This window comes from Cannabis sativa, chromosome 2 (genome assembly GCF_029168945.1).
Source record: "Cannabis sativa cultivar Pink pepper isolate KNU-18-1 chromosome 2, ASM2916894v1, whole genome shotgun sequence".
NCBI classification, from domain to species: domain Eukaryota; kingdom Viridiplantae; phylum Streptophyta; class Magnoliopsida; order Rosales; family Cannabaceae; genus Cannabis; species Cannabis sativa.
Genome location: NC_083602.1, coordinates 7,721,459 through 7,744,065, shown reverse-complemented (window position 1 = coordinate 7,744,065; position 22,607 = coordinate 7,721,459). Strand labels below are relative to the sequence as shown.

General features: G+C 33.4%; 3 protein-coding genes across 9 annotated transcripts; 1 reads left to right on the top strand and 2 right to left on the bottom strand.

The window, feature by feature from the left end:
- Positions 1-413: 413 nt before the first annotated feature.
- On the bottom strand, positions 414-4,530 carry LOC115718409 (uncharacterized). Of its 3 annotated transcripts, XM_061110037.1 has the most exons (7): positions 4,382-4,530; positions 4,142-4,250; positions 3,639-3,735; positions 2,666-3,006; positions 1,279-1,669; positions 1,018-1,181; positions 414-730 (listed from the first exon to the last, which is right to left on the bottom strand). In XM_061110037.1, exons 4-7 carry the CDS (start codon positions 2,774-2,776, stop codon positions 443-445), a joined length of 954 nt encoding a protein of 317 aa, XP_060966020.1. In that variant the 5' UTR covers positions 2,777-3,006; positions 3,639-3,735; positions 4,142-4,250; positions 4,382-4,530; the 3' UTR covers positions 414-442. The 3 variants fall into 3 exon arrangements, with proteins under 3 accessions (XP_060966020.1, XP_060966019.1, XP_060966021.1); XM_061110036.1 differs by lacking the exon at positions 3,639-3,735; XM_061110038.1 differs by lacking the exons at positions 3,639-3,735; positions 4,142-4,250; positions 4,382-4,530 and adding an exon at positions 1,822-1,906 and having other exon boundaries at positions 2,666-2,796.
- Positions 4,531-5,262: 732 nt separating this feature from the next.
- LOC115719705 (uncharacterized) lies at positions 5,263-7,951 on the top strand. The gene is made up of 4 exons (XM_030648852.2): positions 5,263-5,495; positions 5,852-6,129; positions 6,422-6,685; positions 7,383-7,951. Exons 2-4 carry the CDS (start codon positions 5,887-5,889, stop codon positions 7,728-7,730), a joined length of 855 nt encoding a protein of 284 aa, XP_030504712.2. The 5' UTR covers positions 5,263-5,495; positions 5,852-5,886; the 3' UTR covers positions 7,731-7,951.
- A 1,434-nt stretch (positions 7,952-9,385) lies between these two features.
- LOC115719204 (uncharacterized) lies at positions 9,386-19,934 on the bottom strand. Of its 5 annotated transcripts, none has more exons than XM_030648157.2 (12): positions 19,350-19,481; positions 18,554-18,635; positions 16,415-16,640; positions 16,071-16,237; positions 15,673-15,771; positions 14,920-15,077; positions 13,926-14,091; positions 13,432-13,568; positions 12,512-13,193; positions 11,806-11,918; positions 10,799-11,054; positions 9,386-9,873 (listed from the first exon to the last, which is right to left on the bottom strand). In XM_030648157.2, the coding sequence occupies exons 4-12, from the start codon at positions 16,191-16,193 to the stop codon at positions 9,571-9,573; spliced, it is 2,037 nt and encodes a 678-aa protein (XP_030504017.2). In that variant the 5' UTR covers positions 16,194-16,237; positions 16,415-16,640; positions 18,554-18,635; positions 19,350-19,481; the 3' UTR covers positions 9,386-9,570. The 5 variants fall into 5 exon arrangements, with proteins under 5 accessions (XP_030504017.2, XP_030504016.2, XP_030504015.2 ...); XM_030648156.2 differs by having other exon boundaries at positions 16,071-16,226; XM_030648155.2 differs by having other exon boundaries at positions 16,071-16,218.
- Positions 19,935-22,607: the final 2,673 nt, after the last annotated feature.

Below are 22,607 nucleotides of genomic sequence, written 5' to 3'. Positions count from 1 at the left end.
GAAAAAGCTCAATTAGTTGCTCCTCGATAGACCCCTTCGACTCCTTCGACTATTTTGACAAAATAGCATATTATTAACTTGAGTACACTGCGAACGCCATGAGCATGCACAAGATTGTTTGCTCAAATCTTCGGTTGTTTTCTTTTTAAATAGGTTGTGATTCTAGAATATCAGTTCAAATATCAATTCAAATATTAATGAGATTTGTTTTATTATTATTTTATTATATATATATAATATTTTATTATTTTATTAAATAAAAATAAAAAGTCACCATGAATTTCTCATAAACCAAGAATTTTAGTTATATAGGCACACTTTATATAGAATAGATACAGTGTATATATCTTACCTCTGGTATTTACCAATCCAGACATTCAAATGCTGTTATAAGATACACAATGCAGGTCAAATTATCAAGCAAGTAAGAACTCTTTATAAGTTAAGATTGTTTAGAACTTTTACACATGGTTGAATGGAATATGGATGTCAACATAATTACAAGAGCAGCTAAAAAGGCTGAAACAAAAGTAAACACATAAACAACTCCAGAATGTGCCTTCATCCCAGAAGGTTGTTTCCACACAATTGTACCGTACCGTGATTCGGAATCATTATTTGCTATCACGTACAAACAACTCTGATTGAGTGACGTTTTTCCAACACTGCACCGGAGGAACAAATCAGGTTTCCCGAATACAACTCTTGAATATCCGCTTTCGTCTAAAGGCTGCATTGAAGAAATTTATCATTTAAATTTAGAGAGTATAGATTTAGACATTCAATTGTCCTAAAAGTACACTATAATGTACTCTATAAAACTATGTGGTCCTAAAGTTCTTTTAGAGAGATGGTACAACAAAACTAGCTAACGTATGTAACCCCTTCAATATGCATAATCATCAGCTCATGTCTTTATGATACTGTAAAATTTAATTTCTGAAACTATTTTTTGTGAAATTGGAAAAGATAGAGAGTACCAAGTGAGTAGGAACAAAGGACATTGGTTTTACTTACCGCATATCTTGCATGTAAGGGAATCTTTAACTTGAAATCAATTCCATTCTTGTCACTTAAGATATCTGGATTAACATCCATGTGAACCTCCACAGAAGAACGATTGGAAAGGAACGAAGGTGATTCCAAGTTCGTATCTCCAAAAACAGCAATGTCATTAAGAACTGCATTAAACAGTATAACCTAATAAATTATCACGAAAATAATGATATACCGGTAATTATCATATTCATTAATTAAACAAGATGAAAGCATAATTACCACCGCGCTGAAGGAGATGTTGAAGCTCGAATGGATCTGCAAAAACCCCATTAGGCAGCCTCTCAATAAAAATAAGTCCACAACTATCGTAAGAGATATTAGCTATGGACACAGCAGGTAGGTTGCTAATTCTCATAGATGAGGAGAGATGGCGGTGGGAACCTTCTCCAATCAATTTGCGCTCTATACTTAAAAGACTAGGTACAAGATTTGGATCATCTGATTGAATGTCACACATGCCAAATGGGAGCACTTGTTCTATAAAATCTTTATAATGTGAATCATGAAGCTGTTCATATCTTTCATGGTAAGATTTCATAATATACTTTGCAGCACAAAAAGAACTACTATATGAGTTCTTGGAATCAAGATTTGAATCACTTGTTCCCACCTGAAAATTAGAAAAGAAAAACAAGAGAAAATCCCCATATCACATGAAAAAATTCATCAATGAAGAAACAAGAATGAGAATAAAAATCAATGTTCTAAATTTACGATAAAGTAAAAAAAAATAATATTAAGGTTCCATCAACGAGATCTTACAAAATTGGCTAATATAATGAATGACAAGATGGTTGTACAGATGAGGACAGCGGAAAAAAGGTGTATAGAATAACTGTATAATAACCTGCGAGCATTTCTGATATCAACAAATCAAGTTGTTTAGTTTGGCCAAAGAGGGTGATCGTTATAATTGAGGTGAACAAATTACATTATTTTTTCAAATCCAATCCCGACTGACTAGTGACTATTTTTAACAAGAATATTTAGTGCAGACTCTAGAGCCTACAGGTAGTGGTAACAGACAGAATGGCAAGCTTCACATCTTTTGGCTCAATCAAAGAAAGGCTCAGTTGCTATCGACCTAAATTCTAGATGGAAGTATCAAACATAAATTAAAGCATAAAAACTTTTAAGCTATTATAAGAAGATGAAGAAGAAACAATAGTCATATATGATCGAGTCATTTAGAATAGATTAAGAGTAATATAGATCTGCAAATCAATAACAGAAATAATCTCCTTTGACAATAATTCTACAGTTAGCATATTGTTTCTTCCCATTTTCGCCTTCCAAATCGTCTAAGACATTCAGAATAATATAATCACGACAATAGTAAAAATTTAACAATATAAAAATCCCCTGCCATGTTACCCATTCACTAAACAAAATCCCATCTACGATATCATAACCCCTCTCATCTCATATATGGGCCATGAGGGTCAAGCAAATGCTTTGAAGTTATCAGATGCAAAAAGGTGTCACTAACTATAGCACGCACAAAAACAACAACAAAATGAAAATAATACAAGCAGGAAACAATGTATACATATTTTATATAGAAAGAAAACATTTCTTATAGGAAAAAAAAAATGGGATCACTGACCTTGCTTGAAACCAACGATGATTCTATGCAGCACCCAAGATGAGGGATGATTATCACAGAAATTGTCATTAACAAGCAAAAGTTTGATAGAACATTTCCAAGATTTTCCATATGGTTGGCTAATGTAATGCAGCCCAGAAAAAAAAACAGTTATTTTATTTAGCTCTGTCCAATTTTAAGCTCTTATTGTTAACCGGAGAGTGCTTCCATGAACCCTCTCCTCCCTCCGCAGCAGGCGTGAAGTCAAGGTGCACAAATCTGGTGTGTGTTTCAGAATTCAGATTTTTGGGGTTGAAGATATTGAAGGAGGAGCTTGATTTTTGAGTATGTTCACTAAGGACCTACATTAACACCACATTCTCAACTATATCAAAATTGATGCATGCAAAAACGTCTAAAATCTAATAATTACATCTATAAAAAAATCAAACAACATTTTGTCTATTTTATTAACTTAAAAATCTGTCAATTTCAACTATAAACAATAATAAAAAAAATATACAATTGATAAAGCACATTTTTGTTATTATGCTTGTGCTCCTGTTAGTCACGGACAGAAAAGTCAAGTTCATTATTTTCATTTGTATGACAAATAACTAAAATCCAGGCATAAATAAGCATTACAACATTTCTCATGCAGAAAACCTACCAAAGTATCCTCTAACTAGAGAGCTAAATAATATTGGCTGGTATGTCTCCTCCACTCATTGCAAATAAAGGCTAAGCATTCTAACTATTAGCTCCTAAACTGTAAGCATAAATATCACATGTCATTGAGTAATTAAAACAAACACTTAATAGGCACACAACTTCTGTCCACCTTTCACACTTTATATTAAGCTCACTTAGTCCCATTACAAACAACTCAGTAGATTCTGCAAACATATTTTCGTGAAAAACGTTGATAGAGATAATAAATGGTAAGAATACAAAAGAAACCCAACTCAACCAAACATTGATAACTCTGAATTACAGAAGTAGAGAATGAGAGGATCGATCACTTCTAGTCTTCACAATTGTATTTAATGAAGTAGTTCTAGTAGTGCAACTGAGTGGCCCAAGCAAAAGCTCTAATGATTATAAATACAAACGAGAAATGGCCGAAATCAACTTTGTTTCCCAAGCAAACGAAATGTAATTACCATCATATATACTAATTATATTCAACAAAATAATAAATAAATTATAAACACCATGAAACAACGAAAGTGCATGATATTTATTCATTAATGTCAGACAATATAGAATCATATCTGATATTTATACATATAATTGGTCCACACCCACCGATTCATAGCAACAGAAAAAAAAAAGTTTTTAAGTATGAAATTTCAAACAAATGTTTTTATGCACATTAACACTTATCCAATTCCAAAGCCAATAATAATATAGACTGAGGAAGCCATAGATGCATCAAACAATTAAAACACAAAAACCAAACAAATATCATATGTTTACGGGAGTACATGTACATACCAGTACTAATTTCTTTCTCACTGAAAAGCAAATTATTAATGATAATAATATCGATTGAGGAAGCAATCAGTTGGCAGCAGTAATACTAACTAGTGGATCATCAGTGAATCTGCAAAAATACCAAAGTGAAGCAAAGCAAAGATCAAATCTGAAAGTTGTTATCAATGAAACTGAACAAAAAAAGAGATAACCCTAACAAAATAAAGGAGTTAATAAGATGAGACAATGAAAAAAACCTACCAGATATGGATGATCGGCGGCACGATCGGTGATCGGAACCTAAGCACGAATAGGAGGAGGCAAGGAGAAGAGGAGACCAAGACTGGATCTGTGTATACTGAATAAGGCCTCATTTTAAGCCCAAATACTAGTATCATCATATATAGGCCCAATATTAATTTTAATAGGAAAATTACAACTACATAACAAACAAAAATTACAAAAATACGGTTTCACGAAAATTTTAAAAATGCAGTCTTTTTATGTTGTAATCTTGTTAATTTGTTGCTGATTTTTTGTTATATGTATGTTATTTTTTGTTGTTATTTTAATATTATTTTCATGTTACTTTTATGTAGTTTTTTTGTTGATTTTATGTTGTTTTCGTGTTATTTTTGGAAAACCGTAAAAATGTAAAAAAACATTCTTTGAACGTAAAAACGTAAATATTTTACAAAAAATGGTGTCTTATGTAATTATTTTTACATAATATACGGTTTTTACACTACATACTAAAATTTTCTATTTTTTTTTATTGTGGAACAGATTTTTTTTTTTAAAAATTATTATGTTTTTTTTTCAAAAATACTATATATTTTTATTCCTACCATCGGACTGGGGACCATTTTTTTTTTCTGCGATTTCAGAGAGAGAGGAAGAGAGAGTGGGTTTCGGGGTGCGATTTTTGGGCGGTCCGAGAGAGTGGGGCTGGGTCGGGGTGTTGGTGCGGGTGGTCGGAGGTGGCGGTGAGGGTCGGAGGTCGGAGGATGGTGGTGAGGGTGGGCAGTTGGGGTGAGATGGAGAGAGAGATGATGCACAGAGAGAGAATTGTGAGGGAAGTATTTTTGGGGTTTTGAAAAAAAAAAATATAGTTTTTTTATGGTTTAAGTTTTTGGTATAATAATAAAATTTTTTAACTTTTTAAGCATATAAAATCAAAATTCCCATTTCTAATCAACCCAAACCAAGATAGCGAGCACTGAGATAATCCCCCCAAGCCAACTCTTTCTCTCTCTCTCTGTATCTATCGTCAGGCAATTGAAGAAGCTATCTGTCGCCGGCGCCGCCAGTCACCAGCTCCAACTGCTCCACCTCTCCGACTCCGCATTTCCTGCCTCCCTCAACCTCAAACGAGGTATTTCTTGCTCTTTACTGCTCAATAATTTCAATTAAATACAATGTATCCATATACACTATAGTTATGGTTTCTAGGCGGGTTCAGTTTTGGGATTTCGTTAGTGTATGTAACATATTCTTTTTTGTTTTTAGAAATCTGAGTTTTTATATGAACAACGTATAGACATTCAAATACATCTTTGTGTAAAACTGCGTTGGGATTTTTTTTTATCCAAGGATACTGATTTGCTATGGATAAGGTTTTCATTTCAAGCTCACAAAAGATATTAAAATAGATATGTTGTCTTCCAAATTATGAGTTTTATTTTGTTTGGGTTGAAAAAATTTGATATTGAAGAATGGTTAATGTGTTAGGATTGTTGGACATTAATGTTGTTGTGTGAGTGAAGATGAACACGGCTCAAATTAATGTCTTCCAGAGGCCCACGTTTTATCTTGTGGGTTTCTCTGCATCTCATGCCCGAGTCTTAACGCCCAATCATTTGCATTTCCATGGTTTGCAATTGCCCTGGACTTCATTGAAGCTAAGCTCCTCTGCCGCCCCTCGCGGTTTAAATTGCACGCCTCTTTTGAAGCCCTGTCGTTCTGGACCTGTCTGCTTATCAAACACTGGAGCTGGAGGTGACAGTGAGGTATGTGTGCTAGTGGGTCTGTTAAGCTTTTGAGTATTATGGGATTAGAAGAAAATTCTTCATTGCTTGTTTGAATTCTTTCTAATTGGTCTACATCATATGCTTAATGAAATAGTTTAGAAAGGCTTGTGATGCCCTTGAAGTTGGCATCTTTTTTCCTATTAGTAATAATTTTTGCTTGCTATTATGCTTTATTGTCTTGCACTTTGCTGCTCTGAATCATGTAAGGGATGTTTTCAAAGCAATTGTAGAATCTGCAGACCTTCTGATTGGAGTTGGTAAATTGTTACAGGGTTCTCCTCCATGGAAAGCTTTTGAAAAAGTGGTGGGAAATTTAACCAAAGGAAATTCTATAGAGGATGTGTTACGGAAACAGATTGAGAAAAAGGAGTTCTATGAAGATAGAGACGGCGGTGGTATGCCCCCACCTGGTGGTGGTGGTGGTGGAGGCGGTGGTGGTGGAGATGGCTCTGGTGGTTCAGAGGATGAAGGTATTTTTGGAATCTTAGATGAAACACTTCAAGTCGTTTTGGCAACTCTTGGCTTCATTTTTCTGGTAAGCATCTCTCCTTATCGTTGGTGCTACATAACTTCTACTTTTGGGAAATTCATCATCCAGATTATTACATTAACCACTTTGACACATTTGTTAATCACATTTTCCATTTTTATCTTTCGAAAATGGCATTTCCAAACTTAAAGGATATAGAATAAGTATATGAAATATAAGATAGAAAATGGAAATTCAAAAGAAGACAATTTAAAGATGTCACCTAAGGCAAAAAAAACTGTTCTGCTTAGATAACACTGGGTTTGAACTTTCAATGTTTGACCACATTATTTTTAGCTTGAAGTGGTATTGGGTATTTTAAAGGGAATGAATGAAAGACTATCATCTCTTTTTGAAAGATTTTTTTTTTTGAAAAGGGAGAGGGTCCGCAAGTCAAAGGCAGGACCCTCCTAAAAATGAATTAATAACCTTCACTTGTGGCGGAGGAAAACCATATTACGCAGTGATACAAAGGATAGTTAGCACATCTCTTTTTGAAAGATGGCCCATCTCATCTTGATAATATGATTAATTATCCTTATAGTAAGACTATGAGCTTTGCTGTGTTGTGCTTTAACTTCTTCATACTCAACACCACAACTTTTTCAGTATTAGACAACTTCCAGGGTCAAGATTGTTCTAGATTTATTGCGGTATCTCATTTGTATCCATTAATACTTGTTTGTATATGGATTTACTGCAGTACATTTACATCATCAATGGTGAGGAGTTGATCAAGCTGGCAAAGGACTACATCAAATACATCTTTAAAGGAACTGAGAGTATTCGTTTGAAGCGGGTCCTTAACAAATGGAGAAGGTTCTTCAGGAAGATAACTGAGAAAAAAGTATACGATAAGTATTGGTTAGAAAGGGAAATTATCAACACCCCTACCTGGTGGGATAGTCCCGATAAGTATCGCCGCTTACTTGGAGATGACTCAGAAACAAAACCACGTAGGCCTTATCAAGATTCAACTGTGTACGACTCTTATGGAGAATCAACTGATTATGGGTCGTATGAGGAGTCATATCGAGATGATGACTATTGAGTTGTGTTTTTGATTGCCTATGGAAGTTGGTTGTTGATTTGGTAAAAATATTTGTCATGTTGGCCGTTGTAACTAAAAATTGAGAATAGAGGAGATCAACATCTTTATGTTTCAAACTTTGATGAAACCAGTAGTAATTACAACATAAAATACGCTGTTTTGTAGGCTGTCAAGTAAGGATTTAGTTTAATATATAGCTAAGCAATTTCACTGGTTTGTTATATATAATGCTCTATCCATCTTTAGTGTCATGGTTTTTACTTAAGCTACAAAATGGTTGATGCTAAGTGATAATTAATTCGATTGAATAAGGGATTGGTCACAAATGATCCTTAGAGAAAGAACGATCTGTTAGGATAAGATTGGCCATTTTAACTTTAAATTCTCAAGAGTCTAACTCTAATGTGTGCAAGAATGTCAAAGTTTCATCTCTAAAAAAAATTGAAAGAGGATGGGACCATTTTAACTGGGGAGATGGAGATAGAAGTTGAGGGGCTGAACTGGTAAGAAATCTCTCAATTTGGTTGGAAAGACCATCTGAAGAAGAGGGAAATCAAGAAAGAGCTATTTTCTAGAGTGATTGAGATAGAGCTGTAGGAAAGATTGTAAGGAAAATTTGGAGGTGATTAGTTTGAAATGAAGGGAGTGGTCAATAGGATTACAAATGAGCGTTTGTCTCATTCCTAAAGAGAGACAACTGAACATGAAGCTTGAGAAGTGGTTGGATCCAAGATCTTCTAAGAAATTCGCCTTGGTGGATTCCATACCTAATATCTTGCCAAGAAATTCTCCAAATTCCTAAATACATTATTCTTTGTGATGCTTTTCAATAAATGTCAGTTATGTATAATTATTTTTCTCCATATGTCAAACTAAAGAAACCTTTACCATTCTATGTGCTACCTATATTTGTCAAGAACAATTATTTGGTAGCTTTCTATGATGTTGGTACATACAAGTATGATGGAACATAATGCTTCTATCTATTTATAAAAGACTTGGTTTGGGAGAGGTTAGGCCTAACACTTGAATGCTTCAACTAGCTAGCTATTAGGTTTATTAAGCATCCAAAGGTGTCATTAAAGACATGCTTGTAACCGCTAATTAATCATAAGACGTCATCTCATGGTAATGTTAGATACCACTAGTGTCTAATTGCAAGAACATTACTATAAGGCACTAGTGATACTTAACACTACTATAAAGTCACACCTTACGAATAATTAATGATATTCTATAATAATTATTATATTAAATTATGCAAAATTCAATATTTAACATTTCTTTAAGCACAATGCACTTGCATAATTTCAAAGCAAACTTTTTTGTAACTTCAATTTGCTATTAATCTCAAATTTTTATTTTTTTGCAACTCGGTAACTGCTGCACAAAAATAGTGTTTTTGTAATAATCTCTCGTACCAATTTTTTTAAAATATAATTTATAGAGCACAGCCTAGTTTTTTTTTTTCTTGAATAGAAAAGAAAACACAGCCTAACAAATATTTAACAATAATGTAGACACTGCAATTTTATCAGATAGAAAATAATTTATCCTTCAAAAAAAAAAAATTAGTTGTCTCTTGAGATTAACTCAGTTGGCTTGGTTGGGTGTGAGTTATTTCTATAAAAATATATCTCAAGTCCTTTAACAAATGGATCCTAAATTGTTGGGTCTGTAGCCAAATAAACTCTTTCTTAAATTGTATTTACAATTTTTATCAACATCAAAAAAGAATATCCCCTCAAAAGAAAATATATATCATAATAAACAAGAATAATAAGGTTCTATTATAATCAAATGTTCTTTGATCTCTATACAAACAAAGAGTCTATTAGCACTATACAGTGTTGTTATTGTTGTTGCTCTGAGGCTTTCCTAACTTAACTTGGTCCTTGGTTCCTCTCTCTAGAGGTTTTGGTCTCGATTCATCACTTTCGAATGGCAGTACCACTACGGGAGCCACGGGCAACATGTCCCACCGCTGCTTTAAGAAACTCCTGAACTTCTTCACCATTTCCTTTCGAAACCCAAGCTCTCGTGTGAAGAGATCAGCGATGAGAAATGCTAGAACATACTTGAAAGGGACCGTGAGGAGAATGATTGCGCCAGCCAACAAGGCAAAAGCAACTTCAGAAGTAACCTGAAGAGAATTAAGTGAATATTTAAGAACCAGATTGTTTTGTTTTCTTTACTATTAACAACAAATTATGTTGTTTCCTACTTGTATGAATGGGAAAAAGAAAAATTAAACAAACACAGTTACTCTGGTGGATAAGTTTCAGTCTAAACTTGCCAACAAGTATAAAATAATGGTAGCAGAGACATATATATTTATAAACTCAATACATTAAAATGGGTAAATACCATTTTAGACCCTGTATTTTGCAAAAGTTACAGATTGGACCTTCTATTTTGTTAAATGACAAAATAAAGCTTGTATTTTCCAAAATAGTAAAAATAGGACCTTGAGCTTAATTTTCGACAACTTTCTTTTTAATATAACTAACTTGAAGACAATTTCTAACACGAACAGATACAGAAAATGTAAACAGTTTTGTCATAACACATTTAAATCGAATTTTTATTATATTTTATCTTGACAAAAAATCAATTCAAGGTCCTATTTGTACTATTTTGGAAAATACAGGGTCCATTTTGTCATTTAACAAAACAAAAGATTCAATTAGTAACTTTTGCAAAACACAGGGTCCATTTTGTCATTTAACAAAACAAAAGATTCAATTAGTAACTTTTGCAAAACACAGGGTCCAAAATAGTATTTACCCCATTAAAATAGTCTAAATTTAGTGTTTTCTCATTATTTCTTCAATTTTTTATTTTCTTCTGACTGATGTAGGAAATTAATTATTCTGTAAAACTTTGAAGAAATTCAAGACCCAGATTTGTTGCAATCCAAATATCCAAATAGCACAAACTGTAGGGCTAATAGTTGCAAATTTTATGAAAGGGAGCATAAAACACATAATCATAGAGACAAAATGAGAAAACACTAAAACAACCATGTAAGAAGATATTTTAATATTGCACAAGTTACCACAACATACCTGAGGTTGACCGGAAAGGATAATTGTTCGTATTTTTAGTAGTGTGACGTTGATACTCTGTAGATAATTTTCAACATCGCGCATTGCGTCCTTTACAGCTATAATCTTCTGAATAGTATTTGATGGTGGCTGATCACGGATAGTAACTTTTCCAAAGGATCGTCCAAGACGGCCTTGCTCTTTTAGCCCCTTCAGTGACAACATGCTCGCCGCTGAAATTATCAACAATGTAGGGAATACATATGACAGCAAATTCCTGAAAAAGAAAATCAAGACTTTGCTCAAATAACAGTCATGTCATGGAAATTTTGAAGAATTGAATATGTATAAACATAAGGTTAAAATAGAGCTTCTTAGGGATGGGGTTTAAAGATTTGCTTTCTGTTTGGTTTGGCAAATCCAAGGATTCATGGAAAGCCTTTTGTCATATTTTCAGATAAGGAATTTATCTTGCTTCTGTAGAAGAGTTGTTTGCAGCAATTTTTGACCTCACTATTGCGTGTAATACAAATTATCAATATGGTTTTCTAGCCTATCAGCAAGATGCTTTAAACTTTTAATTAACAAAATAAGACTGTTTAATCAAGAATACCTCACTAGGGACTAATACAAAACAGCAAGAATTAATTATCGGAACATCTTGAAGAAGAAAAAATGATTGGAAGAGAAAGGAGGAGTAGAGAAATTAGGAACGTTCTTGATTTTGAACCTTTTGCTGTCAGGGTAAGATATGGGACCAGAATTTAACTGGAAAAATACATCATGAGAGGGTATAAACTAGTTTCTTGTTTTTCTTTTCGTCATTTATACAAATTAATGTGACTAGGTTAGTTTCAATTTTTCATACATTACCAATTAAAGAATGACATTTCAACGGTAGTATATAAAGTTGGTAATAACAGAATAGTACTTCAAATAATGGGTGGAAACAACCAGGTTTCTTGTAAATTTGATTAGAAAGCATGTTATCATTGAAACAACATAATATCTAAGAACGAAAGATCAACCTGAATATTACGGCATAGGTGAACGCAAGAAAAGAAACAGTCAAGTGTGGCTCTTCCCAGCACCTGAGCTTTTCAAACTTCTTGGCAGTAATAGTGAGAGGAAGCACAAGTTCCTGGACGAAACAAATCCCAACATTCTTTAATTATGTTTTTCCAAAATAATACAGCTAAAAATTCATTTCAATTGTAGCATCTACAATACAGCGTCACAATGCAGAAACTACAATTACTTTAAACTTAGCTGTCCCATAATGTAAGTTTCAACCTTTAAGTTATAAACTAATACAGTCAGTTTTTGTTTAAACCTTTCTAGATTTCCTTGAAAGGATTGTTTCAATCTTTCTCGCCATACTACACTGTACCTACTGGCGAACTTGCTTTCTTCATTTTTTAACAGACAATTTGCTTAAAACAATTTGAACAAATCCACACTCTTTAACTCAAAATACCAGACTTTACAATTGCAGAACATTAATAAAGTGTTATAAATAAAGCTTACTCAAATATTAAAGCTATAATTATGATCTTAATGAAAGCACTCTAGTTGAACAAATAAAAAACAATGCTTCATATGTGTATTGTATAACAGATTATTATATAAAGTAATCACACAATACACAAGCCATCAATCAAGTAATCTGTTAGTTATATTGTGGTGAATAAATAATCAAAATAAAGAGAGAAATAATGATCTGAACAGCTTCACCTTGAAGAGATCAATATTACTAGGTATCCCTTTAAGCATTGCGGCATCAATTGTGGCCTGAGTTGTTTCAACCATCTCGCATTTTTGTCTGCAAGTTTCTGCTGCCTTGGCTGTAAGAGTTACATCGGCAACAACAAGATTTTTACTTAAAACTACTCCTTCTCTTGATGAATTGCTTTTCCAGAAATTAATGGAATCAGTGGAATACCAAGAAGGAGACCTCATCCACTTTCGCAAGTAAACACTTCCATCTATATCGAATACATGATAACTACTTTCACCTACTTCACTAGACGATCTTGCTCGTACTGGTTGGCTATCTACAAGCTTTTTTACAAGGGGTCCACCCCAATAATTTACTGCTAGAGTTTGATAGACTACATCGCCATATGGCGCAAACTTCAGATATGAGAACTGAACAAGTTTGATGGGATCATCCACTAACTTCCGCATGAATTGAAGGGCCTGGAGTCTAGCTGTACCATTAATAGCACTGGTAATTGCTCTTTTCTTCCCTTTGTGAGAGCCATAGACATAAGACATTGATCCATCATCATCATCCTCTGGTCCATAATCACGGATGAATTGGTGTAAAGCAATAACTTCACTAATAAGTGCATGCCAGACATCTCGTCTCATTTCCCCTCCCAAGTCAACAAATTCTACCACTAATGGTTTCGACCTATATAAAGCTTATGTTAGGCTTGTATACACATGGAAGAAGAAGAAACATGTTAGTAATCAATCAACGGGTATGCCATTTTCTTTATGGTAGGGATTATCTTAAAAATTCCCAATTAAAGAAAATGAATTTTTTCTCCTTCATCTCTACACAATCTATCAAATTTAGAAGTACTAAGATCTGAGGATGAAAAATAAAAAATAGTTAAACTTACTCCACAGATGTTACAGTTGCTTACTTGATAGTAGAAGAAATAGAAACTGCGGAGTCAAAGCGAATAGAATCCAAGGGTCCAACTTTTGCTTTCTCTACATGTGCCCCTTCACTACTGAGATCAATTCTTAGAGTACCTTTATGGCCTAATATTCCAACTGCCTGTACCATGATTCAAAACATTAATGTACATCACAAGGAAAAAAGAGAGTACAGAAGTATGAGAAAAGCATGTCTTACTCAATGCAATATAAAAAATAACCAAATGTCATCTGGAAAAAGTAATCAATTGGTTGGGATTTGGGTTGAGAGTGCGATGTGTCTGGAATAGGGGGTGGAAAAAATATATATTTATTTTCACTTTTCCTTCTTTAGGGAAATTGTGTAGTAAAATAAAAAAGGGTGAAACCTTTTAAAATTTTATGAGAAATTGAAAATAAATGAGGAGAGAAAAAAGATGGGTGCAAATAGAATCCACTCAATTTAAATCAATTGTACTTATTGCATGACAAGTAATACCTCAAAGTAAATTGCTTTATCAGTCAGAGTAAGCTTCCCCGGCCACGCCATATGGTTATCCCACTTTAGAATAGGCTGCTCCTGGTTGGAACCAATGCACAAGACTTTCTCCTCAGAAAGGTGGGAATATTCTTCAATTTGGTATGATTTTCGCTTTTCATGAACCCTGCACATAATATAAAATACAACAATATGAGCTTCTTAAAGCATGGAAGCAAAAGATCCAACAGATTGAAAGCATAGACATGCAAATTATGGTGATTTATGGTAAATGGCAATAACGGGGTGTACAGATTTCTATTCATAGAATATAAGACAAACCACAGGGCACAGTTGCTGAATGCTTCCATGTATTTCTTAGTTTTATTACATGGAATACCATAAGTATAACTTTACCCAAGTTTCATCTTTCTCCTTCTTATCTCTCCACTAACCAGCCCTTGCTTACCTCTCTTAACCTGTACATCTAATCACCTCTCCTGTATCATCATTCCTGTCTCTGACCTTTGCTGATGTATATACTCGATATATAGTAACTTGCATTTGATCAACAAGATGAAATAATATAATTAACTTTCTCATGTTGAACTGGTATCATCATCAAATTCATGTCACTCTGTACAAACCAGGTAAGCCCCATTTTTCTCTGCTGGTTTTCCAGGTCCAGCATCATTGAGGCTTCTTCATCACTTGCAGGAGACATGAAATTAAAAAATATATAGGTATGGAGCTCAATACATTTACCATCTTCCTTCAAACCCTAAACAATTAAAGTATTATACAGCAATTTATACTTTGTTATTTGTTAATAATCTTCCATGGCTTCTACCCCATGAAGACGATAAATATCACAGGTACCACAACATCTTGCAGAAGTAATCAGAGATTAGAGTCTAGAGCAAAGTGTTTATTTTTAATTACAAACAAGAAAATTATTAAAAATAACAAGAACGGAAGTGAAAAAACTCCCTCGAAAAAGAAAAATGGAGCTCACTTGATCAGTTCCCGGACATAAGTAAGCCACAAGCCCAAAGAAATGCCCTTTTCATCACCAGCAAGAGCCTTATATAGACTATGCGCTGTTGACCGATCTGCCACCCCAGAAATAGCAGAAGCAATACGAACAAAGGCTTTCTCTCTAACAAGCATCCCCTATAATAGCAAGGACAAAACAATATTTGAGACCAAATACTTTAATGGTTACATCATCATTTGTTATAAAAGAAAATCCTAAGTTTTCGGTAGCATATTTATGTGAAGATCATAACTATAAACAAAAATGGTCTCCCAAGATTGACACTGAGCCAACTTATCCTACTTTCCATAGATAACTCACCACCAAAAAATTCTTCCGCTGTATAGACTTGAGAAATTCATGACTCGGGCCTCCCTACTTTTTTTTTTTTAATTATTATTATTTTATATTGGAACAAAGATACCCATGAGGATTTTCTTCTTTCTTTTTCTGTTATTGGAATTTTTTTTTCCATGAAATTCCATTCTCCTTTTATATTTATAATGTATTGTTTTCACCTTGTCAAGCATGGTAGTAATAATCTAGCAAGTTTTTATCATTATTATTATTATTTTTGCGTGAGGGGCCAAACTAGTTGAGAGGCGATGAATCATCACTTGTACAAGCTGGTAAATCGTTCATGTCTACTATGGATGACCCTAAGTTCATTTGAGGTCACAAAACTCTGAGAACAATATTAAAGCCTGAAATATATTGAGCATTGCGAATTACCTGAAGTGAAACTTTTTCTGAAGTGTTGGCAGGCTCTTTACAGTAAGGATTTTCCCATGCCAGCATTGTTATGAATACAAGTCTCTGAAATGCAGGTTCCTGTAGAGATACCGATGGTATCAAATCAACAACAGCAACAACAACAACAACAAAAACAATAATAATAAATGCAGGCAGAAGTCTCAAACCATACAGATGTCTAAGTAGGATATTAAGTAGCCAAAGGGAGTACTTGTTTCAAAATACACATCCTTAGCTCATTTTAGTTTTCAACATCATATCAACAATTTACCAATGCAGGGTTGCAAGTGATACTCATATGACGTCTAGTGAAACATCAAACATAATGAAAAGAAGAAAGAAAAAAAGAAATTCTTCCGTTACCAGTTACCACAGACCTTAAGGGAAGGATGAAAAGCTGAACCGTCCCTTGATAAGAATCTAAAGCAGCAGTATTCGACCAAATTACGAGCATCACTGTATACAGATTTAGGAACAAGTGCCTTAAATATTTTCTGCATTTTTTGTGCAGTCAATCCGTTCAGCCTGCAGGTCTTAATTTCAGCTAGTCAGATGACAATTACAATATTAGGTTAGTAGGCTTAGTCTGTAGAAGTTCTTGACAAGAGCAATAGTTTAGATGAAAGCATTCAACAAGTTTCACAAGAGAACAAATCATCACTAAGGTTATAATAATATAAAACATAAATAAATTAAGCAAGTAACTGCCACATGTTTTCACCTGCTAAATTGCTCAATAGATACAATAGCAGCTAAAGAAAGAACCCCTTGTGGCATTCTGCTGTTAATCGTCTGTTCTGCCACGAATATGTCCTCCATGGTAGAATCATCTAAAGAATTTTCAGGAACAGGCTTTCTACTCTGGCTAGTGGTTAGTGGAGATGCCACTTCGTTGAGAAACTTTTGGGTCTTTTGGAACCATGCATTGAATTTTTCTTGTACTGCATCTGTCAAAAAACACATACACTCACAGAGTCAGAACATGGAGCTAAAATAAAGTCAAAGGTAGATATCCTGCAACACTTTATGAAATATCAAGCTTGAATTACAGAATAATAAGTAATAAATAGCACTGCTTTTTGTACTTAATCAATAAAGTAATACTTTCAGCATATAATATTTCATTTATTGAAAGTTTACACCTTTCAAGACCACAAAAAATAAAAGCTTTCTTAAGGTATGAAGACGTAAAATAATTAACTCGAAACCTTTAAATTCACTAGGCCATCAAAGGTTTTTCAAAGTGTTATGAGGTTTTAAAATGCTCAGGAAGAAAATTATTCCGACAAAAAGGGAGATGTCATTTTCCCTGCAAGATTGCTCAAACTCAATAGATATTTGATATAAAAATAATTTTCATGAAGAGAGATGGCTTGAACCAGAACAAAGTTTTCAAAGATCCTCTTTAATTCCTACCGGGGAGACAAAAACGTGCAACAATGGTGAAAATGTTTAAATGAATACCACATTTATTAATGTATGTCTTAGACAAAGAAAGCTAGTGACAAGTGAAAGCACATGTATAGATAGTATTTTCTTCCTTTTATAGTTTTTCTTAAGACTGATTCGAGAAATGAGTAAGACGTCTGACTCGCATAAAACCTAGTAAAACTGTGTCAAATGAGTTAATAATACATGCTTCAGGTTAGAGTGCTTAACATTCTAGATGATAGCCATTTATGGTTACCAGATTCTAGTGGGACCTTTTCTTCTAAATCAGCGTCTACTGGTTTTCCTCAAGCAAGAATTCTGCTGGGCTGTTCTGGACAAAGACCCTATGGAAAAGCAGAGGACCTTCTAAAGTTAAAATTGTTTGGGTGGCTGGTGGCTCTAGATAAACTGAATGTACATGCCAGAGTGCAAAAAAAAGCGACCATTCTTGTGCAAGTCACCTGGCTGGTGTGCTTGTTGTAAGAAAAATGGGGAAGACGTGGCACATTTGTTTTTATGTTGCTGCCTTGCGCACGTAGTCTTTGGATAAAACTGATAAACGAATTTGAGATGCAATGGTTTATACCCTGTTCGGTTCCTCAAATGATAGTGAGTAAGGTGGGGGCAGTAAACGGAGCACATGTTTATGGAGAATGGCGGTCTTGGCAGTTTTAAGGACTGTTTGGTTAGAAAGAAATAATAGAATTTTTGAAGGTTCTGAGTGTTCAGCAAAAGTCCTATGGGAAAAAAATTAGATTTTGGACAACATCTTGGGTATACATGATGAAGTATTTTGAAAATGTTTCATTTTCAGACATAATTAGGGACTGGAGAGCATTGTTGTAGTTTCTTTGCTGCTGCCTCATATGAATATTTTCTAATGTGAGGGATCTGGTTTTATGTGGGTCCTAGGGGATTGCACCTAAAACGTCTGTTTGGGGCAGTGAGTATGCTCATGGTGTTTAGATTGCTTCAGGTTTTTGTGCTTGGCTTTTAACTTTATAACCACGGTCTTCCTCCGCCACAAGTGAGAGTTTTTATTTATATCGGGAGGGGGCTAGTCTAAGACAAAGGCCCCTTTCTAAAAGGTCATGTTTTTCTTATTAATTTTTGTGCCTTCTAAAAGAGCCATTCTTCATAATATAATAGTGTATGTTCAAGCATAATTTAATAGTCTATCAATAAAAGGTAAAGGCCGGACAAACAGAATGTCTGTGCAACAAATTATACAGGAACATAGTTAAAGCTCTGTTTTTCTTATCGATTCGTGCCTTTACAATAAACTATGCTACGTTCAATCATAATAGACAATACAATGAACTTGCAAAGACTAAACAACAGAATGTCCATGCAACAAAGCATGCAGCAAGTGACAACTCGTGCCAAAGAAAAATACAGAAACAAATAGTTATTAGCTAGCAACATTTACCCTCTCATGTTTCTGCTGCTTTCCGTTGTTTTTTTTCTTTTTCATTTTTTATGCATATTTCTCCAATTTTCTGTCTTCCCACCTAACATGTTCCGTAAAACTTTAGTAAGAGCCACAATCTAATATTGGAAAATGTAGTTGGTTATTCTGCGAATGAACTCGGTGCAAATAATATATTGCAATCAGACAGTTTCTGGATCATAACCAAACTTGATATTCTTACTCCTACAAGTGTAGTCAAATCCTATCTATATTGGTATACTTCTTTCTTGCTTATTTGCTGAGAGATTGGGAGGTTTTGTCTTAATTTATAGAGTTTTTCAGAGTCCCAGTTTTTGTGGTTGTTTGGTGTCTAAGTTTATAGGTTCTTCCAAAGTTTGAAAATGATTTGCAGTGTTCAGATGAATCAATTCCCTTGGGTTGTAATGATACTTTACACTTAACAAGAAAGCTACTAAAAAACATGTGAATATATTAATAAATACATATTAATTAACATCACATTCAACAGTTTTCAACTGAAACTTTACTTCACTTTCTCCTCCACACCATTTTCTTCATCTCATTTTTCTTAAGTCAACTAAACTTAACAAGCAGATAAAGATAAACTAAATTAACTGAAAGACAATAACTGACACACGTGCTTTAAAAATGTGTGTGTGAAGTACAACAAAAGTATCAATTTACCATTTTTCAAATTCAACATACAAAATTGCTATTTTAGCATTAAAGAACCAAAATTTAGACAGCAACTAAATAAGAGAGGTAAGGAAATGAAAAAGGAAAGAAAGGTCACCAGTTTTTAAGTCATGGAGCTTCCATCTATCCCCCAAAGACTGTCCCACTATCTTGAATCGAGATTTATGATACTCTGAATAATCCCTTGTGTGACATGCCAACCTTGCAGCTTGGGCAGCTTTCAAGTGAGTAAAAGACAACTTAGAGAGCATTTTGAGTCTCTTCTCTCAAATGGGTTTGGTTTTCAAGACTCAAGCTTTGCGTTCATGTTTTTTTTTTTTTAGATTTTGAGCAATTTTCTGGTTGAATGGGAAAAATTAAGGAGTACCCAGTTGGAGAACAAAAACAAAGTTTGACTTACAATTGAGAAAAGAAAAGGATGTAAGAAAATGAAGAGGAAAGGAGGGTGTTCTTTTGAAGCGTTTTTTACTGGAAATTTTGTAGGGCTATTCATTGATTGGGGGGAAGAGAAGATGAAGATATAGCTCCGGCGAATGGTGTAGTACTAGACGATAAAACTGGAGAAAGGTAAAGCCAAGTTCAATACGCATCCGATCCGAGTGTGAACCAAACACCAAAATGTTCAGGACTTCTGGTCCAGGTTGTTTTGTTTTGGTTTTATGTTATTTTATGTTTTTTTTTTCATGAAAATAAACACAAATTGGGACATATATTAAATATTTCTTTCTCCTAAAAAAAAATTATATATTTCTTATTCCACTCGTTTTGAAAAAGTAACTTGGACAAATCACAAATTGGGATGTGTCTTCCAATTAAGATGTCTCCTTCTTGTTGGTTTTTTCCTAATTTTAACAAATCTACAAATTTTATTTCTCTCAAAAAAGAAAGAAAAGTTTTATATCCCCGTACTCCCTATTATAAAATAATATAAAATATATAAGACAAAAATGAAATTTTATCAATTTTAATGAGGTGAACTCCTATTTATATAAAAATATGACTAAAATAATAAGAAAATAAATCAATATAATAAAAGAAAATACAACCAAGCATTAATGATGATAATTAATTTAGTGATTTGCACATTCATAAATAATATTTCATAATACATTTTTTCAATTTTAACCAAAAAAAAAGTAACAATATTACAAAAATACTTTCAGCTGTCTAAATAAATAAATATATGGTCCAAATAAAAAAAAATACACAAATACCATTTACACACACCTTCAACCCAGGATCCATGTTTCATAGGCATCTATCGCGCAACCACACAACAACCCAACACAACTGAAATGAAAATTCAACCAGAAAGAGAACCACCATTAATTTCGGTGACTTCACTTGAAAAGACAACCAGAATCAATCAAAACATGGACTATTTCGAATTCATGAAAAAAAAGTGTAGAAAAACTACTACGAAACTAAAATTCAACCGGAAATCTAGTTTAATTTGCATAAAACTAATGTCCTGACTTCAATTTTTTAGATCCATGAAAGGCAGATCTCAAAAAGTAGAACTGGAGTTCCCAAACAATCCAACTCAAGTATAATCTAAAAAAAATTACGTCAATACTATAGTAAAATGTTTATCCTGGTGTATTTTCATTATTTTCCAAATTTCTAATGGTGAATTTGTTCATATTAAATCATAAAGAGACATGTAGATAGAGTTTTATACGTACGTGGAAACATTATTCTGATTTTTAATGTTTCACAATAGTTGCATTACAGTTGCATAAATATTTTACTAACAGTTATTTAGTCTAATTGAAACCTTTGTCTGATGCAACCTTCGGCCAGCCATCCAGCAACTTTCCAAAAACTTTCGTCTGATTGAAACCTTCGTCTGATGCAACCTTCGGCCAACTACCCTGCAACCATCTTTTGATGAAACCTTCGTCTGATGCAACCACCGCAGTAACCACCATGCAACCATCGTCTGATTGTGTAAGTAATAGTGTAAGTGGTATTTTGATAATTAAAATTATATAAAAGGTATAAATATTGTCCACACCTTATGGAAGTATTTTTGTAAATAAAGTGTCAATTTATATTTTCTATGTAATAATTCCTTATTGTTATTAGTATTTTTGGTAGATTTTGAGAGCTAAGAAAAAAAGATAAAAAGATAGCGAAGAAAAAAAAGATAGCTTTTCAAGTAGAGTTGCAATTCTTATTTTTTTTTAAGTTTAAATTTTAAATCTTTTTAGTATCTTTTAGGTAACTTTGTTAGCCTATACAAACACATTATTATTAGTATTTTTGATAGATTTTGAGAGCTAAAACAAAAACTCAAAAACTCTTTATTAGCAGAAATTCTAGAGCTTCAAAATAGAGAGAGAAACTTAGAAAGAGACCATTCTAGTTCTTTTCTTCTCCTTAAACTCTTACTAAATAATATGATTTTCGTTATAATGTCTAGTTTAGAATAGTTTTCTTTTAGTTAAGGGTTATTTCAAAACCCGAGACATGATTCTTAGTTTCCTTATTGAATGTTAATTTCTAGTTTCCATTATATCAAATTGTTTCTTTTCTTCTATGTTCAATGTCATGATTATTGTTTTAATCTTGTTTAGACAACCGCTAAATTAGGTTTTACTTTATCTACTGTCATCTTAGAATTACTATTCACCTAATAGTCTAGGATTCCAAGTGTTTGTAAAAATTATAATTTTAAGGGATATTGGTGGCTAAACCACCTGAACTTTACGATTTGTAACACTTAACCACAAAAACTGAATTTTTGGCGGCTAAACTACCTAAACCCTGGTTCTGTTTTGCTCTACACACCTCCGTCCAAAAATCACAGTTAAGTGCCACGGTGGACTGTCCACGTGTACACATGGCAAATTTTTAGTGGTCCACGTAATATTACTTTAAAAAAAAATTATAAATATTTAAAAAAAATTAAAAAATCAGAAATTTTTTTATTTATTTTTGGACGGAGGTGTGTAAAGCAAAACAGAACCAGGGTTTAGGTAGTTTAGTCGCCAAAAATTCAGTTTTTGTGGTTAAGTGTTACAAACCGTAATGTTCAAGTGGTTTAACCGCCAATATCCCTAATTTTAATTGTGGTGAAGAATAGAACCTAGGGTAAATGAATTATATGTTTCATTGATTTGTTGCCTATATTAGTCTATCTCTATAAATTTAAAAGCTTTATTTAAGTTAAATAAATTGCATGCTTCGTAGATTTACTGCTTAGGTAAAAGAGTTAATTATTAAGTGATTTGTCTTGATTACATACAATAGGGAGATTGGGATAATTGATTGCTTCAGCTTTATCTGCGAGGTTAATAGTTTGATAGAAAACTGAAATTACATTCATTAATAGGAATTAGAAACGATTGTT

What these genes read in the sequence shown, in the direction of transcription:
- LOC115718409 (XM_061110037.1), bottom strand. Translation starts at nt 2,776, where the DNA reads ATGGAAAATCTTGGAAATGTTCTATCAAACTTTTGCTTGTTAATGACA. An exon ending in CATCGTTGGTTTCAAGCAAG is followed by an intron (nt 1,670 to 2,665) that starts GTCAGTGATCCC and finishes TCTAATTTTCAG; the next exon opens with GTGGGAACAAGTGATTCAAA. An exon ending in CCTTACATGCAAGATATGCG is followed by an intron (nt 731 to 1,017) that starts GTAAGTAAAACC and finishes TCTTCAATGCAG; the next exon opens with CCTTTAGACGAAAGCGGATA.
- LOC115719204 (XM_030648154.2), bottom strand. Translation starts at nt 19,503, where the DNA reads ATGCTCTCTAAGTTGTCTTTTACTCACTTGAAAGCTGCCCAAGCTGCA. An exon ending in CAGAAAAAGTTTCACTTCAG is followed by an intron (nt 15,078 to 15,672) that starts GTAATTCGCAAT and finishes TTGCTATTATAG; the next exon opens with GGGATGCTTGTTAGAGAGAA. An exon ending in TCTATTTCTTCTACTATCAA is followed by an intron (nt 13,194 to 13,431) that starts GTAAGCAACTGT and finishes AGCTTTATATAG; the next exon opens with GTCGAAACCATTAGTGGTAG.
- LOC115719705 (XM_030648852.2), top strand. Translation starts at nt 5,887, where the DNA reads ATGAACACGGCTCAAATTAATGTCTTCCAGAGGCCCACGTTTTATCTT. An exon ending in GAGCTGGAGGTGACAGTGAG is followed by an intron (nt 6,130 to 6,421) that starts GTATGTGTGCTA and finishes AAATTGTTACAG; the next exon opens with GGTTCTCCTCCATGGAAAGC. An exon ending in CTCTTGGCTTCATTTTTCTG is followed by an intron (nt 6,686 to 7,382) that starts GTAAGCATCTCT and finishes GATTTACTGCAG; the next exon opens with TACATTTACATCATCAATGG.